This window comes from Leptopilina boulardi, unplaced genomic scaffold (genome assembly GCF_019393585.1).
Source record: "Leptopilina boulardi isolate dan_hultmark-lab unplaced genomic scaffold, ZJU_Lbou_2.1 LbouV2_114, whole genome shotgun sequence".
NCBI lineage: Eukaryota > Metazoa > Arthropoda > Insecta > Hymenoptera > Figitidae > Leptopilina > Leptopilina boulardi.
This window is the reverse complement of record NW_026137657.1, coordinates 253,200-270,202: the sequence shown is the minus strand read 5'-3', so window position 1 is coordinate 270,202 and position 17,003 is coordinate 253,200. Positions and strand designations below refer to the sequence as shown.

General features: G+C 22.9%; 1 protein-coding gene across 5 annotated transcripts; it reads left to right on the top strand.

The window, feature by feature from the left end:
- Nucleotides 1–129: 129 nt before the first annotated feature.
- On the top strand, nt 130–17,003 carry LOC127282514 (high affinity cAMP-specific and IBMX-insensitive 3',5'-cyclic phosphodiesterase 8-like). Of its 5 annotated transcripts, XM_051306790.1 has the most exons (21): nt 130–1,305; nt 1,760–2,000; nt 4,000–4,077; nt 4,955–5,034; nt 10,499–10,558; nt 10,701–10,891; nt 11,114–11,173; nt 11,258–11,324; nt 11,569–11,736; nt 11,810–12,024; nt 12,113–12,246; nt 12,533–12,663; nt 12,750–12,857; nt 12,979–13,175; nt 13,323–13,601; nt 13,906–14,032; nt 14,137–14,274; nt 14,332–14,493; nt 14,591–14,720; nt 14,866–14,933; nt 15,126–17,003. In XM_051306790.1, exons 2-21 carry the CDS (start codon nt 1,895–1,897, stop codon nt 15,207–15,209), a joined length of 2,583 nt encoding a protein of 860 aa, XP_051162747.1. In that variant the 5' UTR covers nt 130–1,305; nt 1,760–1,894; the 3' UTR covers nt 15,210–17,003. The 5 variants fall into 5 exon arrangements, with proteins under 5 accessions (XP_051162747.1, XP_051162785.1, XP_051162776.1 ...); XM_051306828.1 differs by lacking the exon at nt 1,760–2,000 and having other exon boundaries at nt 132–1,305; nt 3,983–4,077; nt 4,957–5,034; XM_051306819.1 differs by lacking the exon at nt 130–1,305 and having other exon boundaries at nt 1,838–2,000; nt 3,983–4,077; nt 4,957–5,034.

Here is a 17,003-nt window from a genome sequence, read left to right as displayed (position 1 = left end):
TATAAAATTAAGATTTTATTGAAAAAAAAATTATAATTAATTTTCATTGATTATTATTATTTATTTGATAAAAAAAAATTTGTAAATAAAATATGAAACTTTTACATAAAAAAAAAAAAAAATTGATAAGTAAACAAAGCTGTGAGATAAAGCTATAAACAAAGATAATAATTTATGTCACACTTATAAAATCTCAGTGAATAAATAGTAGAATCGTCCTCTATTAACATGATTTAATTATATTTACCAGTAGTAAATTGTCATGAATTTTTTTCTACACTGTGAATTTTTGCTTTTTTTCCGACTGTAAAATTTTTACAAAAAAATATATTAATTATAATTATATATAAAATATTTATTTTATGATTAAAAAAAAAAAGGTTCATCGCGCTTATTGATTCTAAAAGCGTATTGAGATTTGACTTTCAATTATAATGAGATTCTCAAGGATATCCTATTGAATCTTTCATTTTGTGTTTCTTGAATTTGACCATGATCCTTTTTTTTCCTTTCGTATAGAAAAAAAAACGTCCTAGATTATTATAAAAATTTTTTTAAATGATCAATCAAACTCGCGGTTAAAAATTACTAAGTAATTTATCCACAGGTAGTACAATTTTCAATAAAATACAATTTAGTAAATTAGATTTCGTTTTCAAATTTCATAACCAATTTTATTAATTATTTTTTTAATATTTTAATTAATATTTATTAATCGAATTTTTTATCGATTTTTTTTTACTGCTCTATAACTATCGATAAATCAAAATAACTTCTTGAAATTCAAATTGAATTATTTTTTTTTTCAAAAACAGAATTATTCACTGCATGTGAAATTGATAAGAAAAAAAAAAATTTTTTTTTTTTAAAGTATTTATTAACAATTCTTATTTGTAAAGTATATATCGTGCTAAGAATATTATGTGGTGTACGTGCCTTTAAAAATATCTACACTTGTGTGAGTGTGTGTAATAATTCGTAAATATGTTCGAGGACATACACGTAAGAAAAAAAAAAGAAAAAAAAAAAACTAATACAATTGCGTTTCTTTGGGTCTTGTTAAAGCAGCCTCCTCTGAGTCTGAAAGGATCGCTAACTTTAATCAGTAGTCATCCAGCCATTAGATTGTGATTTTATATCCGAATGAGATATTTCATATTTTATCCCATTAATAAAAAAAAAAAATTTTGCAAAAATTACTAAAATTGTGATTTAATTTTTTTTTTTACATTAAAATCTGTGTTTTTTTTGTGTTATATAAAAATTTTAAAAATGAAATTTTTTGTGTGAGTTTACAATGTGAATGTAAGTTTATTTTTATTTTTATTTTATATTTTCATTTTTAATTTTTTTATTTATAAAATAAGGATTTACAAGAAAATTTTTTATACCATCAAATCGAGTTATTAAATAAAGTTCTATTTACAATTGTAATTTCTGAAAAAAAATTACTCTCGTAGATTGCAAAAACAAAAAAAAAAAACTTACAATCACGAAAGATTATTAATTTTGCGCGAATATATTCAGATAAGATAAGAAATAAAAAAAAGTTTCTATGACGTTTGAAGTGTAATAAGAAATGTTTACTATATAGCTAATTGAAATCGATCAAGGTAAACAGATGATATATCTTTCGTTCTCTTTCATTCATAAATGATATTTGTAAATGAAAATTTTTCATTAGGTATAAATTTTCAAAATTGAAATTTAAAAATTAAAATTTTAAAATTAAAATTTTAAAATATTGATTTTTTTTTAGTCGATCTATCGATTTTTTTTAATGGATAAAACTTCAGGTTTCTGAAAAATTTACGTTTTTGTATATATATATATATATATATATATATATATAATGTTTACAAAGGATTTTTTTTTAATCAATAATAATTGAAAAATGGGATGCTCATCGAGTAGTCCAATTGAGAAGATAAAGAATAAAAAAAAATTACGAAATGGTGAAAGTAGAATTGAAAAATTGCACATTCGTTTTGTTGATAGTGGTAAGTTAAATATTTTTTCTATTTTTATTTTCTATAAATATATGGTCACTTTTATTTTTATTATAAAACTTATAGTTATCATATTTTAAGCCAAGAAAATTAATAACAAAGTCGTAAATTTTTATCTTATTATAAATTACAAGTTTTCCGGTTAAACTATATAATTTACGATTCACACTCAATTACATATGAAGAGTCTATATTATGCAAATTTGCTTCTTGCACGTTTATAATATTGAAATTCATTTACACGGAAAAAGAAAATGAAGAAGGCTAAGTAAAATTAAATATAAAAAAATTTTTTTCTCTTTTTTTTAAATATAAGAGTAAAAATTAATTTGTATTTTTTTTTTTTTATTATCAATGCTTATTGTGTTATATGAAAAAATAATTTATCAAAATATTTACTAGAACTATTTATATAATTTTTGATCCCGTGTGGAAAAAGCCACGATCTTGCCCTCAAGAGTTCGGGGCCCCCGGCGGGGGCCCATGAGGGCTGATCCATATGGCGAATCCATGAGGGGCACCGTAGGGGCCCCGCATGGATCGCCCTCATGATCGATTAGCAAAATTTTCTAAGTCCAAAAATCAAATATTTTTTTATCACCAAAAAATTAATGTTTATAATGATTCAGAACCACGAAAAACGCGTTTTTAATAAAAATATATTTACACTTTTTTGAAAATAACACTCACACTTATGGCAAAATAGATGAGGGCCACCGTAGGGGCCCGCATGGATCGCCCTCATGATCGATTAGCAAAATTTTCTAAGTCCAAAAGTCAAATATTTTTTTATCACCAAAAAATTAATGTTTATAATGATTCACAACAATGAAAAACGCGTTTTTAATTAAAATATATTTTCACTTTTTTTGAAAATAACACTCACACTTATGGCGAATCCATGAGGGGCACCGTAGGGGCCCCGCATGGATCGCCCTCATGATCGATTAGCAAAATTTTCTAAGTCCAAAAGTCAAATATTTTTTCATCAACAAAAAATGAATGTTTCCAATGATTCAAAACAACGAAAAACGCGTTTTTAATAAAAATATATTTACACTTTTTTGAAAATTCACCTGAGATGATTGATGATAATAATCATAAAGCATATAATTAATTATATTTTATAAATTGCATTTGATTGGAAAATATAATTTAATATCTTAACTTTAACTAAATGATGTTAAGCACTTTTCTTTGTTAGGTATTTTTGAAGTTTAAATAGCATCAAGAAGTTAGCATTCGTTTTGAAGTAGCGTGCGTAGCGTAGTTGGTAAAGCGTTAGACTCATAGTCCGTAGGTCGTAGGTTCGATTCCCCCCATGCGTTAGATTTATTTATTTCTCAGGTTTGCGTTTAATCATTAATTCTATGTATGAATTAATTGAAAAATGAAAATATCCGTTAATAGTATGCATAAATTAAATATTTTTTAATTTTTTAATTAATTAATTTATTATTACTTTTAATAATATCCGACAGTTAATTAATTAGAACGTTAATTAATAAATTCAATTTGAGTAAGAATTTAATTTAAAATTGAATAATTATTAAATAAATATGTTATTTATTCATAACTTAAGCTTATTTATTATTAATTAACTTTTATTATTAATATTATTGATTAAAAAACATTATGGCAAACTTGAGGGCAAGATGAGGGCAAACGTGAGGGCCCATAAGGGCGCCCGTAGGGGCACCCTCATGGATCGCCCATGCGGGCGCCCTCATCGATGAGCATGTCGTTTCCATGAGGGGCCCCTATGGATCATCCATATGCGGCCCTCATGGCATGAGGGCGATCCATAAGGGCCCCCGCTGGGGGCCCACATCACTTTTCCACACGGGATGTTTTAAATTATTTTATATATATTTTAGTTATTTTAGTGTTTCATTTTTGTTTTAAATGCATTATATTTGATTTTTAATATTATTTATAAAGAAAAGTTAATTGTAGGCTTTTTTCATTTCCAGATTATCATTATTTCCAGATGTATCTGACAATTTCAATGAGGAACTTTACAATAATCTACTTGGTCTGAAAAGGAAAATCAAACGGACTTCAAATGGTTCGTTCAATTATTTTTTCTATATTATAGAAATTATAGAAATTATAGAAATTATTATTTTCTATTATTTTTCTCTAATATTTATATATTTTTTACAATAAAGTTCGTCGCATGATAAAAAAAAAAATTGGAATATAATTTAATTTTTTATTTTTTATTAATTAATTATTTTAATAATTATTTTAATTTAATTTCTATATTTGTTTTCAATAAAATAGAAACTAATTTTTATAATAATATAAATAATAATAATAATAATTATTATTATTATTATTACAAAAAATTTTAAAAATAAATAACGTTACTGTTAATAATAGTATTTTAAAAATGTATTTTGCTTGTTAAAAAAAAAAATTTTACTGCGAGAGTATTTTCTAGTTTTGAAACATCCTCTTTTTTTTAAAGTTACTATGTCCTGTTATAATCTACAACGTTACTAAAATTTCTTATTGCAAAGTAGAGCTATTAAATTGTTCACAGCAATTCAACCGACCTAAATTGAACTGTAGTTTATATGTATTGTGGTCATCATATTGAACATGATTCAAATTAAGGTCATCAATTATTTCCTTGTCAAAAGAAATTTTTATCATATTTCAAATTAATTTTCATTTTATTTATCAATAATTATAAAAAAAAAAAAAAAAAAATTATTCTATACCTTCAGATTAATTCTATAACTATTTATGGAAAAATAAATATTATTAAAAAAAATATAATTATTTTTCAATATATTTATTTATTTATTTATTTTTTAATGATTAATCTTCTAAAGAAGCTGATATTCTTTTCAAATATATAAATATAAAAAATATTTACTATTTAAAATAAAATTTTAAATGATAATGTTTTTATATAATTTTCCTTTTTTTCAAAGAGGCTGATGAAAGTGATACACCAACAGAGATCAATGGCTGGGAGTATAATATTGATGAGGATGACTTGGAATGTCCAGTCGTAAGTGATAAAATTTTGCATTACTTTTTAATTATTATTTTTACGATAAAAATTATACTTTGTTTTTTTTTTATCAAAAAAAGTCAAGTTTTTTGTCAGGTAGAATTTTTTTTTTTATAAATTTTGTATTAGTAAAAAAAATGTATTAAGACAACAAATTAATTTCATCAAAAATTAAAGTAGAAAAAGTAAATTTTATTCAGACAAAATTTTGTAATTTTCTCTAAGTAGAAAAAGTCAGTTTCAGACAGATAAAACTTTTTAATTATAATTATTAGTAAAAAAAGAAAAGACAGTTAAAGTTAGAGAAAACTTTTCTTAAGACTTTTTAATGTTCTCGAAGTAGAAAAAGTCAATTTCAGTCAGACTAAACGAATTAAATTTTTTGTAAACATACAAAAATATCAATGAAAAAAGAAATTTACAGTAAGACTAAATTTTTATAATTTTAACAAAAATTTTTTTTAATTATTATTTTTAAGATAAAAATTACACTTTGTAATTTTTTTTATCAAAAAAAAGTCCGTTTTTTTGTCAGACAGAATTTTTTTTATAAATTTTCTTTTTGTAAAAAAAAATGTAAGACGACAAATTAATTTGATTAAATTTAAGTAGAAAAAGACAAAACTAATCGTACTTTGTAATTTTCTAAGTGGAAAATAATAGTTTCAGTCAGAAAAAATGAATTAAATTCAAGTTATTTTGATCTTTTTTAGAATTTATTTTAGTATTCGTAATTTTTATTTTTTATATAGTAAAAGACAATTTTTGGCAGTGAGAAATAAATAAATAATTTCGTAATTTTTATTAGTAGTAGAAGTCAGTTTCAGTCAGACAGAAGAAATTAATTTCAACAAACAAAACGAGTGAGATAAAATTAAATTTTCAGTAGGTAAAGTAAATTTAATTCAGACCGAAGTTTATTATTAAAATTTCAATTTTCTACCAAGTAGTCAAAGCCAGTTTCAGTCAGACATAGAATAAAGAAAATTTTAATTATATTATATTTATTTTTAATTATATTTATTATAAAACAAATAATTTTTCATTTATAACAATTTTCTATTCTTTTTTAACTTCGTTTAAAAATAAAACTTAAAAAAATTCTAATTATAAAAAGAAAGTTTATTAAAAACTATTATCAATTTAATAGCTCAATTAATCGATACGTAAATACTCTTATTTCTTAGAAATTTTTTTTTCTCAAAACAAAACTAATCTTTTTAATTATTTTCCCAAGGAACTTAACAATAATTTTTTCTTTCAATTTTTTTTCTAATTTTCAATTCAGAAGAAAATTGCAATATTTGTTTTTCATATATCCCTTTTCTAATTGCTTTATTAAAAAAAAAAAGTGAATAATTTTTCTTTTGCTCTTTCTTTGGTAAATAAAAATGAAATCCAAGTCTTTTGTTTTAATAGCCATCATCTTTTTTTTGCGGCTATAACAAAGTTTGTTTCTAAAAAAAAAAATTGCTACAAAGTTATTATTGAATTGATAATATAAAATTCACGTATTTTACTTGGCGTGGGAGAATAACAGATGGAAAAAGATAAAAAAAAAAAAGAAACCACAAAAAAATTATATTTGAAAGGGTAGATTATAAACGGTGAGCGTTTAAAGAGAAAAAATAAAAGTATCGTTTGAGCAAATAAACAAACTTAGATATGCAAATGAAAGTTAATTTTCTTTCTCGATGGACAAGTTCTTTCCAAGTTTTGATAAATTATTAATTACATAATGTCTGTTGGAAAATTATAGGTACCCCTTCTATTTTTTCATCCCTTCCCCTAAAACCAGATTCTATAGACGTTCTATAGACTCTTGTGTGCTGCTCCTGCAAAAATTTTTCTCTATCTTCATCTGTCAAATCAACTTTGTATATTTTATTTAAAAAAACAAAATTCTTCCGTCAAATATGATACAAAATATTTCGATTCTATTCAGCTTGGAAAATTTAAGAAAAAGGTACTGAATTTATATATAAAATTTTTATTAAATTTACAGTGAAAAAATAAAATTTTCCAAATGCCAATTTATTTTATTTTTAAACAAATTTTTTTATATTTATTACACTTTTTTTTAAATAGCACTGAAATTAAAAACTATTTTCTATATTGAAAAATGTGTATATTAAATTGTGCGGAAATTGTTTGATGTTAATTATTTATTATAATGTATTTATTTTAATTATTTATTATAATTATTTTTTCCAATTATTTTTTACAATCCCGTGTGGAAAAAGCCACGATCTTGCCCTCAAGAGTTCGGGGCCCCCGGCGGGGGCCCATGAGGGCTGATCCATATGGCGAATCCATGAGGGGCACCGTAGGGGCCCCGCATGGATCGCCCTCATGATCGATTAGCAAAATTTTCTAAGTCCAAAAATCAAATATTTTTTTATCACCAAAAAATTAATGTTTATAATGATTCACAACAATGAAAAACGCGTTTTTAATTAAAATATATTTTCACTTTTTTTGAAAATAACACTCACACTTATGGCGAATCCATGAGGGGCACCGTAGGGGCCCCGCATGGATCGCCCTCATGATCGATTAGCAAAATTTTCTAAGTCCAAAATTCAAATATTTTTTTATCACCAAAAAATTAATGTTTATAATGATTCAGAACCACGAAAAACGCGTTTTTAATAAAAATATATTTACACTTTTTTGAAAATAACACTCACACTTATGGCAAAATAGATGAGGGCCACCGTAGGGGCCCGCATGGATCGCCCTCATGATCGATTAGCAAAATTTTCTAAGTCCAAAAATCAAATATTTTTTTATCACCAAAAAATTAATGTTTATAATGATTCACAACAATGAAAAACGCGTTTTTAATTAAAATATATTTTCACTTTTTTTGAAAATAACACTCACACTTATGGCGAATCCATGAGGGGCACCGTAGGGGCCCCGCATGGATCGCCCTCATGATCGATTAGCAAAATTTTCTAAGTCCAAAATTCAAATATTTTTTTATCACCAAAAAATTAATGTTTATAATGATTCAGAACCACGAAAAACGCGTTTTTAATAAAAATATATTTACACTTTTTTGAAAATAACACTCACACTTATGGCGAATCCATGAGGGGCACCGTAGGGGCCCCGCATGGATCGCCCTCATGATCGATTAGCAAAATTTTCTAAGTCCAAAAATCAAATATTTTTTTATCAACAAAAAATGAATGTTTCCAATGATTCAAAACAACGAAAAACGCGTTTTTAATAAAAATATATTTACACTTTTTTGAAAATTCGCCTGAGATGATTCATGATAATAATCATAAAGCATATAATTAATTATATTTTATAAATTGCATTTGATTGGAAAATATAATTTAATATCTTAACTTTAACTAAATGATGTTAAGCACTTTTCTTTGTTAGGTATTTTTCAAGTTTAAATAGCATCAAGAAGTTAGCATTCGTTTTGAAGTAGCGTGCGTAGCGTAGTTGGTAAAGCGTTAGACTCATAGTCCGTAGGTCGTAGGTTCGATTCCCCCCATGCGTTAGATTTATTTATTTCTCAGGTTTGCGTTTAATCATTAATTCTATGTATGAATTAATTGAAAAATGAAAATATCGGTTAATAGTATGCATAAATTACATATTTTTTAATTTTTTAATTAATTAATTTATTATTACTTTTAATTATATCCGACAGTTAATTAATTAGAACGTTAATTAATAAATTCAATTTGAGTAAGAATTTAATTTAAAATTGAATAATTATTAAATAAATATGTTATTTATTCATAACTTAAGCTTATTTATTATCAATTAACTTTTATTATTAATATTATTGATTAAAAAACATTATGGCAAACTTGAGGGCAAGATGAGGGCAAACGTGAGGGCCCATAAGGGCGCCCGTAGGGGCACCCTCATGGATCGCCCATGCGGGCGCCCTCATCGATGAGCATGTCGTTTCCATGAGGGGCCCCTATGGATCATCCATATGCGCCCCTCATGGCATGAGGGCGATCCATAAGGGCCCCCGCTGGGGGCCCACATCACTTTTCCACACGGGATTATTTATTTTAATTATTTAATATAATTATTTTTTATAATTATTAATTGTAATTATTTATTATAATTATTTATATTTCAGTAAAAAAAAAAAAATTTCCTGCTGTAAAAATCGAATTTTTTTTTTCGTTATAAAACACATTTGACGTGTGATCGTGTATTATGAGAAACGTATTTTTATTAGATAATAATTAAAGCAAATAAAATGAAACGAAATTAAAAATAGTTTATTATTCAAGTTCATTTTCCAAAGTATTTTTCGAGTTTTTAGTAAAATAATTTTAAAACAAATTTTTTTTTTTTATTTCTATTAAATAGCAATGAAATTAAAAAAACTATTTTCTATAAAAATGTTGTATTAATGAATGAAAATAAAATATGAATCATAAATGTTACAAATCTACGCGACAGTCTGTTGATAAAAGAACAAACGTATTATATTATATCTCAAGATCACGATCTTGATATCCAATTATTGTTGTTTATCAGTAATCATCAGTATCGTTTCGATCACCTTTTTAACAAGAGTAAAACGTGTATTAGAGAAAAATATTAAAAGTGCATATTAAAATAATTTTTACGTGGATTTAAAAAAAAAAATTATATTTTTTTATTTTGCGAAATAAAAAGTGAAATCCGAATTTTAAATATTATTCTACTTTTAGAGTTAAAAAAAAAATTTTTTTCTATTAAAATATTTTAATTATAAATAAATAAAATTTTTGTTAAAATAAAAATATTTAATAATAATATATTTTGATTATGAAAATTTTAGTTAGATATATAATGATTAATAGTTTATTTTTAATAAACTAGACAAAAAAAGAAAATAATTAAATGTGTCATATAAGTAAAAATAGATATTATATTTATTTTGTGTGTGAAAATGTGCGATACAAAAAGATTAACGTATCCTAAGCTATTTATTTCGGGACCCACCGGAAATGATGATGCTTGTGGTCAACAACATTCTTGGATCACAAGTTTTCTTAGAGTTTTCTGCATAAGATTGCATAAAGAATGGTTTGCGAATAATGATAAGATTCTTGTCAAGGAAACTTCTACTCCATTAGTTTTATCAGGGGTACGTGTAAAAATTTCAAATACATAGAAAAATTTTAAATCTCTTATCCTTGTTTACAACGTCATTATAAATGTGTTACTTCCTTACTTTTCAGTAAAACGTAAAAAAAAAAAATTATCTAAAAATCGTATATATGTTAACAGTTAACGTGACATTGCTTTTTTATCAGTTTGAAAATAAACAGTTTTTTTTTTAATATGTATTAAAATGTTTATTTAAGAATTTATCAATATATTATGTATGTTCTATGTAAATAAATCAGAAATCACAATTTTGAAAATATGATTAAATTTTTGATTCAAAATTTTTAAAAAATTTTTCTATTTTTTTTTACAGAAAGGACCTCAGGATGTTAATCCTAATTGGCTGACTATCAATGTACCTGATACTGTCAGGGTATTAGTTTTATGATCATTTTAATTTTTCTTGTATTTAATTTTGTATTTAATTTTGATTTTTAATTTTTAATTCTGTAACTAATAATTTTATACCAATTTTTTAATTAATTAATTAATACTAATTTACTTTTTTTTTACAGGTTTTATTAGTTTTTGGAAAAGATGATCAACAATTAGAAATTCTTGCTTCGGTAGTTGAGAGATTAAATTGGAATGTTTCAATTGCAAAAAATTTAGAAAATGCAGTTCAAATTTTTCAAAATCGATTTTACGATTTAGTGATCGTTGATCATAGAGGATCACGAGGTCAAGAAGCTGATGAAATATGCAGGTTTAAATTATTTTTAAAAAATTTTAATTTAAAGTATATTTAAAAAAAAATGTTTTTATCTGTAAAAAAAATTTTCGTTATAAAAAAAAAAATAAAAAACAATCCAATCTACCTATATAATTAAATTAAATTTAATTATTTATACTTTTTTTTTCATTTCATTGTAAAATAAAATTATAATTTAGTCTAATAGCTATAATTATAATTATTTTTTTAATTCAGAGCTCTCAGAAATACAAATTATCATCCAAGTTCCGTTATTTTGGCATTGGTAAAAAAATCGTGAGTACAAATAAGTAAAATAAATAATTAAAATAAATAAATGAATATTATATATATTAAAAATTATTAATTAATTCTTTACAGGTTTTTAATGCTAGCTGATGAAGAAGAAATTTCTGTTTTACGTTTATTAGACGCAGGATTTAGTAGAGTATGTTTTTTTTATTTTTATATATTTGTACTCTCAACTAAAATATTTAATCATTTTTTCTTTTGTTTCTTCCATAAATGAAAAAAATTATTTGATTTTATTTATTAATTATTTATTATTTCATTTTTATTTTTTTATTTATTATTAATATTATTATTTATAAAATAAAATTTATAATAAAAATTAATATTCCTAATTTCTTTTTTTTTATTAATAATTTGTTATTGAATAAATGAAATTTTAGGCACTTATGGAATGCTCTCATGACAAGATATTAGTTAATGAACTTTTAGGAATTTATGCAAATGAAATTAGGCCAAAAGCTCAACTTGCAGCTGCACACGCTCTTTATTTGGCAGTTGATAGATGTAAAGATATGGTTTTTGTGACAAATGAACAACATAATGTTCAGGTAATTTATATTATGAAAATTTTGAATTTCATTTAATTTTCAATTTATTATTGAATTTAATTTTTTTTTACAGTTTGCAAATAAAGTTAGTGAAAAATTATTGTCCTATAAAATGGAAGAATTATCGGGCAAAAATATAACCGAAGTTATAACATGTGAAAATTTTACACTAATGGATCAACAATTACAAAGGGGCCGTGAATTTGAGGGCAATATGAATTGTCGAAGAAAAACAAATGACACTATTACTGTTAATTGTAGAATTATTCCATACTGTGCATTTGGACGGTAATAATTTTTTTTTTCAATTGCAAAACAATTTTTAATTTTTTTTTAAATAAATGATTTTTATTTTTTTTTTAATTGTAAATTTCAGAAAACCAACACATTATATTTATATTCATGACACAACATATTTATTGGATAGTTTAGGATTAGTTCAACAACCAAGAGGAAGTTTACAATCAATACGAAGAGGTTCTTTTGATGTCAAATCTCTTGGAAGTGACAGTAAAATTTGTTTTATTTCAAAATTAAATTTTTTTTTTTTTACGAATGATAATACACGAGAATAAAAGTTGTAATTTAATAACAATTTTTTAAAAAAATTAAATCTTTATTTTTTAGAAAAATTATTTATTTTTTTATTGTATATTTTGGAAAATAATATTTTTTATAATTAGAAAAATATTTTTTGCAGAAAAATATGAACTTTTTTTTCGATGTATCTATTCGAAGTTGTTTTAGAATAATTAAGGGATTTAAAAAATTTTTTTTTTCACATTCTATATATTAGTACAGAGGCGAGGGAGTTTGGCAAAATTAAATAATTTACCACTTGAAGCACCTATTACAAAAGTCATGACCCTATTAACAAATGCAATGACAGAGACAACGAATCCAGAAGTCGCTGTACAAATTGATAAAGTATGAAAAAAATTTTAATATTTAAAAATTTAATTTTTTTTCATTTAAAATTAAGTAAATAATTTCTTTTTTTTTAAACTAAATAGGCAATTGAGACACTAAAAAATACAGAATTGTATGCACCTGTTATGCGAGAGGATGTAAAAACAGTTCATGATCCTGTGGCATCGGATTTAATTGGAGCTTTAATATCGGTATTTTTTTTTTTTTTAATTAAAATTATTTAATTAATTTAATAATTACATCTATATAATTCCGAGTGATAAATTAATTTTTTAATTCGTTATTTAATAAAAATAAAAAATAATTTTTTAGGCACCTCTGTACAAAGACTCACGAAGATCATCGAATGATTCCACTTGTCGATTATCAACATTTAAACTTTTTAGCCATAGTGCTATTAAAGCACAGGCAAAAACTCTACGAGCTCCGCGTGAAATTGAAAATTTACTCGATGCAAATTTGGATTGGGAATTTGATATTTTTAAATTGGAAGCTTTGTCAGAAATGAGGTTTTGTTAATTCTCAATTTTTCCAATTAATTTAATAATTAAATTAATATTTTAGAAAAAATTTATTTTTTTTATTTTTTATTAAAAAAAAAAAAATGTTCCAATATGTATTTAAATAAGGAATAAATGAAAATTATATATTTTCAGGCCATTGGTTTTTCTTGGATTAAGTATTATGAATGAATTTCATATTCCAGCTGAATTAAATTGTGATGAAAGAACATTACAAAATTGGTTAACAGTAATTGAGGCAAATTATAGATCAGAAAATAGTTATCATAATTCGTGTCATGCTGCTGATGTTTTACAAGCGACTGCAATTTTTTTAAAATCAAATCGATTAAAACTCATGTTCAATTCAATTGATATAACCGCAGCGCTTATCGCTGCAGCTGCTCATGATATTGATCATCCAGGAAGATCAAGGTAATATTATTTTTTTTTGTTTTTAATTTTAGAAATTTAAAAATTATTCAATATTTTCCAAATATTTTTCAATATTAAATTTATTTAATTTATAATATAAAAAAATATATAATTAACCAAATGCATTATTATAAAATATATAATATAAATTTATTTATATAATTTATTTATTTTTATTAATATTTAATATTGTTTAATATTTTTCAATTATTAAATATTATAAATTTAAAATTGTTTATTATTATTTAATGTTTTTCAATAAAAAATATTATCAAATATAAATAATTAAAATTTTTTTTCACAGTCAGTTTCTTTGCAATTCGAATAATAAATTAGCGATTCTCTATAATGATCTCACTGTTCTTGAATCACATCACGCTTCACTTACATTTAAATTGACATTGAGTGATGAAAATGTTAATATTTTTAAGGTAATTTGGGATTTAATTTAAAAAATTATTTTCTAATTGTCTAACAATAATTTTCTTCCAAAAAAATAATTATTATTTTAATTTTCAATTTTTCTTTTTTTCAGAATTTAGAGAGAGAGGAATACAAAATGTTGAGACAAAATGTCATTGATATGATATTAGCAACTGAAATGACTAAACATTTTGAACATTTGGCTAAATTTGTAAATGTTTGCAGTACCAGAGGAGAAATTCAGTCTGAGGTATTTATTTTATTATATTTAAATAATAATAATAGTATTTTCAATTTTTTTTTCTAGTCTTTTACAGATGTTGTCGATATGTCTATTTTGATGCAACCGGAAAATATAACTTTAGTAAAAAGAATAATGATTAAATGTGCTGATGTATCAAATCCAACGAGACCTCTTAAAAATTGCATTGAATGGAGTAGAAGAATAGCAGAAGAATATTTTTGTCAGGTTATTTTAACAATGAGTTTCTAAAAAATTCACAATTAAAAAAAATGTTTAATTATAAATTATATAATAATAGATTAATTAATTTAATTTATTTTAGACTGACGAGGAGAAAAATTTAAAATTGCCAGTTGTTATGCCAATGTTTGACAGACAAACGTGTTCTATTCCTAAATCACAAATAGGATTTGTTGACTATATTATAACAGATATGATTGAAGCATGGAGTGGTAAAAAAAATTCTATTAAATTTTTTTTTCAAATCAAATTATTTAAAAATATTTATTTATTGAAAATATTAAAATATATTTTTTTAAATATTAAAAAAAAATAATATATAAATATAAAATTTTTTAAATATTTTTATTTTAACAGCTTTCATTGATATGCCCATAATGATTCTTTATATGAGGCAAAATTATGAAAAATGGAAAGAATATCACGTACGTTTCTTATTAATTTTTACATTTTTGAATTTAATAGTTCGTTTTTCAAAAATTAATTATTTTTTTTTCAATTTATTTTAATATTTATTAAATTTTGTAGAAAAATTATATAATTTTAAACTTTTTAATAATTATAAAAAAGAAAAATACAAAAATAATAATTATATGAAATATTTATTGTACTTACAGGAGCAAGGAATATCAACATTACAAGATGTGGAATTATTACAACAATCACCAGAATTGCAAATTTTTAAATTGCCTCATAGTTAATAATAATTAAATCCGTCCTTTTTTGTCAAGATTATTTTATTATACATAAAATTACAATTAAATATTACTTTTAAGTTGAATAAAACTTGCATGTGTAAATTTTTATTTTTTATTAAATAATTAAAAAAATGTCATTTCTTTTTTAATTAAACCTAATAATTATCAAAAATTTTTAATTTGATTTTAATTTTAAGAAAAAATTTTTTTTATTATGAAAATTGTAGATACACATTGTTTTGCAATTCTAATTTAATAAATAAAAAAAAGTAATCTAATATTTTTAAATATATCTATACAGGGAGGTTTGGAAATCATTAATTAATTTTTGCATGTGTAAGAGTTTTCTTTATTATTTTTCACTGATTTTTTTTTTTTTTTTGTTACCAATAATTATTTATAATAATATAATAATCGAAGTTAAATTTCAGATATACATATACAATTGATCAAAAAAAAAGGAAGAAGGGAATTTTTCTGTTTTTTTTTTTGCAAATATGGACAACTTTAATATTATTTCCGATTAAATTATTATTACAATTAAAAGAAGTAATGTCAGAATAACGCTAGTCAAAATCACACTTAATAATAAAAGTACAATTTTTTTTTTTTTTTTTGGAATAATCGTGCGTAATAACGTTTAATAATGATTTATATAACGTTAGCGTAAATACCCTATAATACCTTGTAATATATTTTTGTAGTAAACAGTAATATATCTGGTAATAAGTGTAATAAGTGTAGTAAAGTGTACACATTTTTTTTAACCAGTAAATCCCCCCCCCCATCGATCAAAAGTACAAAGATATATTGTTACTAAGTTACAAATATTCAAAAAATTCTAAATTATCTATTTTTTTGACTACCAGTTATACATTCATATCGAAGGAGTATATAAAGTTAAACGTTTTATCCAGTATTAAGGAAACATGTACGTATACATTATATATATATATATATATATAGATTTAAAGGAATTTATATTTTTTTTTATAAGAAGCAAATTGATTTTAAGCGTAGTGTGTACTTTTTTTTCCTGATGTTATAATAGATGTTATAATAGATATTATTAGATATCAGATGTTATCATAAATGTTAACATAAATTTTATCATAAATATTATTGTAAATTTTATCATAGATGTTATCATAAATTTTATCATAAATTTTATCATAGATTTTTATCATAGATGTTTTTCACAGATGTTATCATGTTATCATAAATGTTATCAATATATATCAAAGAGATATAAATAGACAATTATATCTAATTATGCACTATAACACCCAGTACAATAATTTCAAATGATATTAAATTGTTGTCAAAAATTCATAATTGAAATTCATCAAATTTTCTTAATATATTTAATTTTCCTGTATTATTCTAATTTAATAATATTTTATTTTTACTTTCAGGGTGGTGGTTATGAGCGATTTTAAAAAAAAAACAGAACTTACGTATTAGAAGGATAAGTGACTTAAAATTAATATCCCACAGGCACAAATTAAAATCCCTCTTTTTTTTGGTGGTGTTTAGCCATTTTTTCTTTTAATTTTCTTTCCCCTTTTTTAATTTATTACTCAATCTTTTTTTTTGATTTCTTACTTTTAATCACTCTTATATACTAGTTGCAAAAGAAAATTCTTAGAGAATTATAAATTTAAGTGCGGATAATATTTTGTATGTTTTTAAAAATAGTTAAATATGCAAAAAGGAATGGGGAATATCTAAAAAAAAAGTAAAATTTAACTCCCATTGCTATAAGTTTCACCTTTTTTTTTTTTTTTTTTTTTTTTT

Coding starts and splice junctions, on each gene's coding strand:
- LOC127282514 (XM_051306790.1), top strand. CDS start 1,895: ATGGGATGCTCATCGAGTAGTCCAATTGAGAAGATAAAGAATAAAAAA. Junction 11,174..11,257: donor TTGGCATTGGTAAAAAAATC/GTGAGTACAAAT, acceptor AATTCTTTACAG/GTTTTTAATGCTAGCTGATG. Junction 13,602..13,905: donor GATCATCCAGGAAGATCAAG/GTAATATTATTT, acceptor TTTTTTTCACAG/TCAGTTTCTTTGCAATTCGA.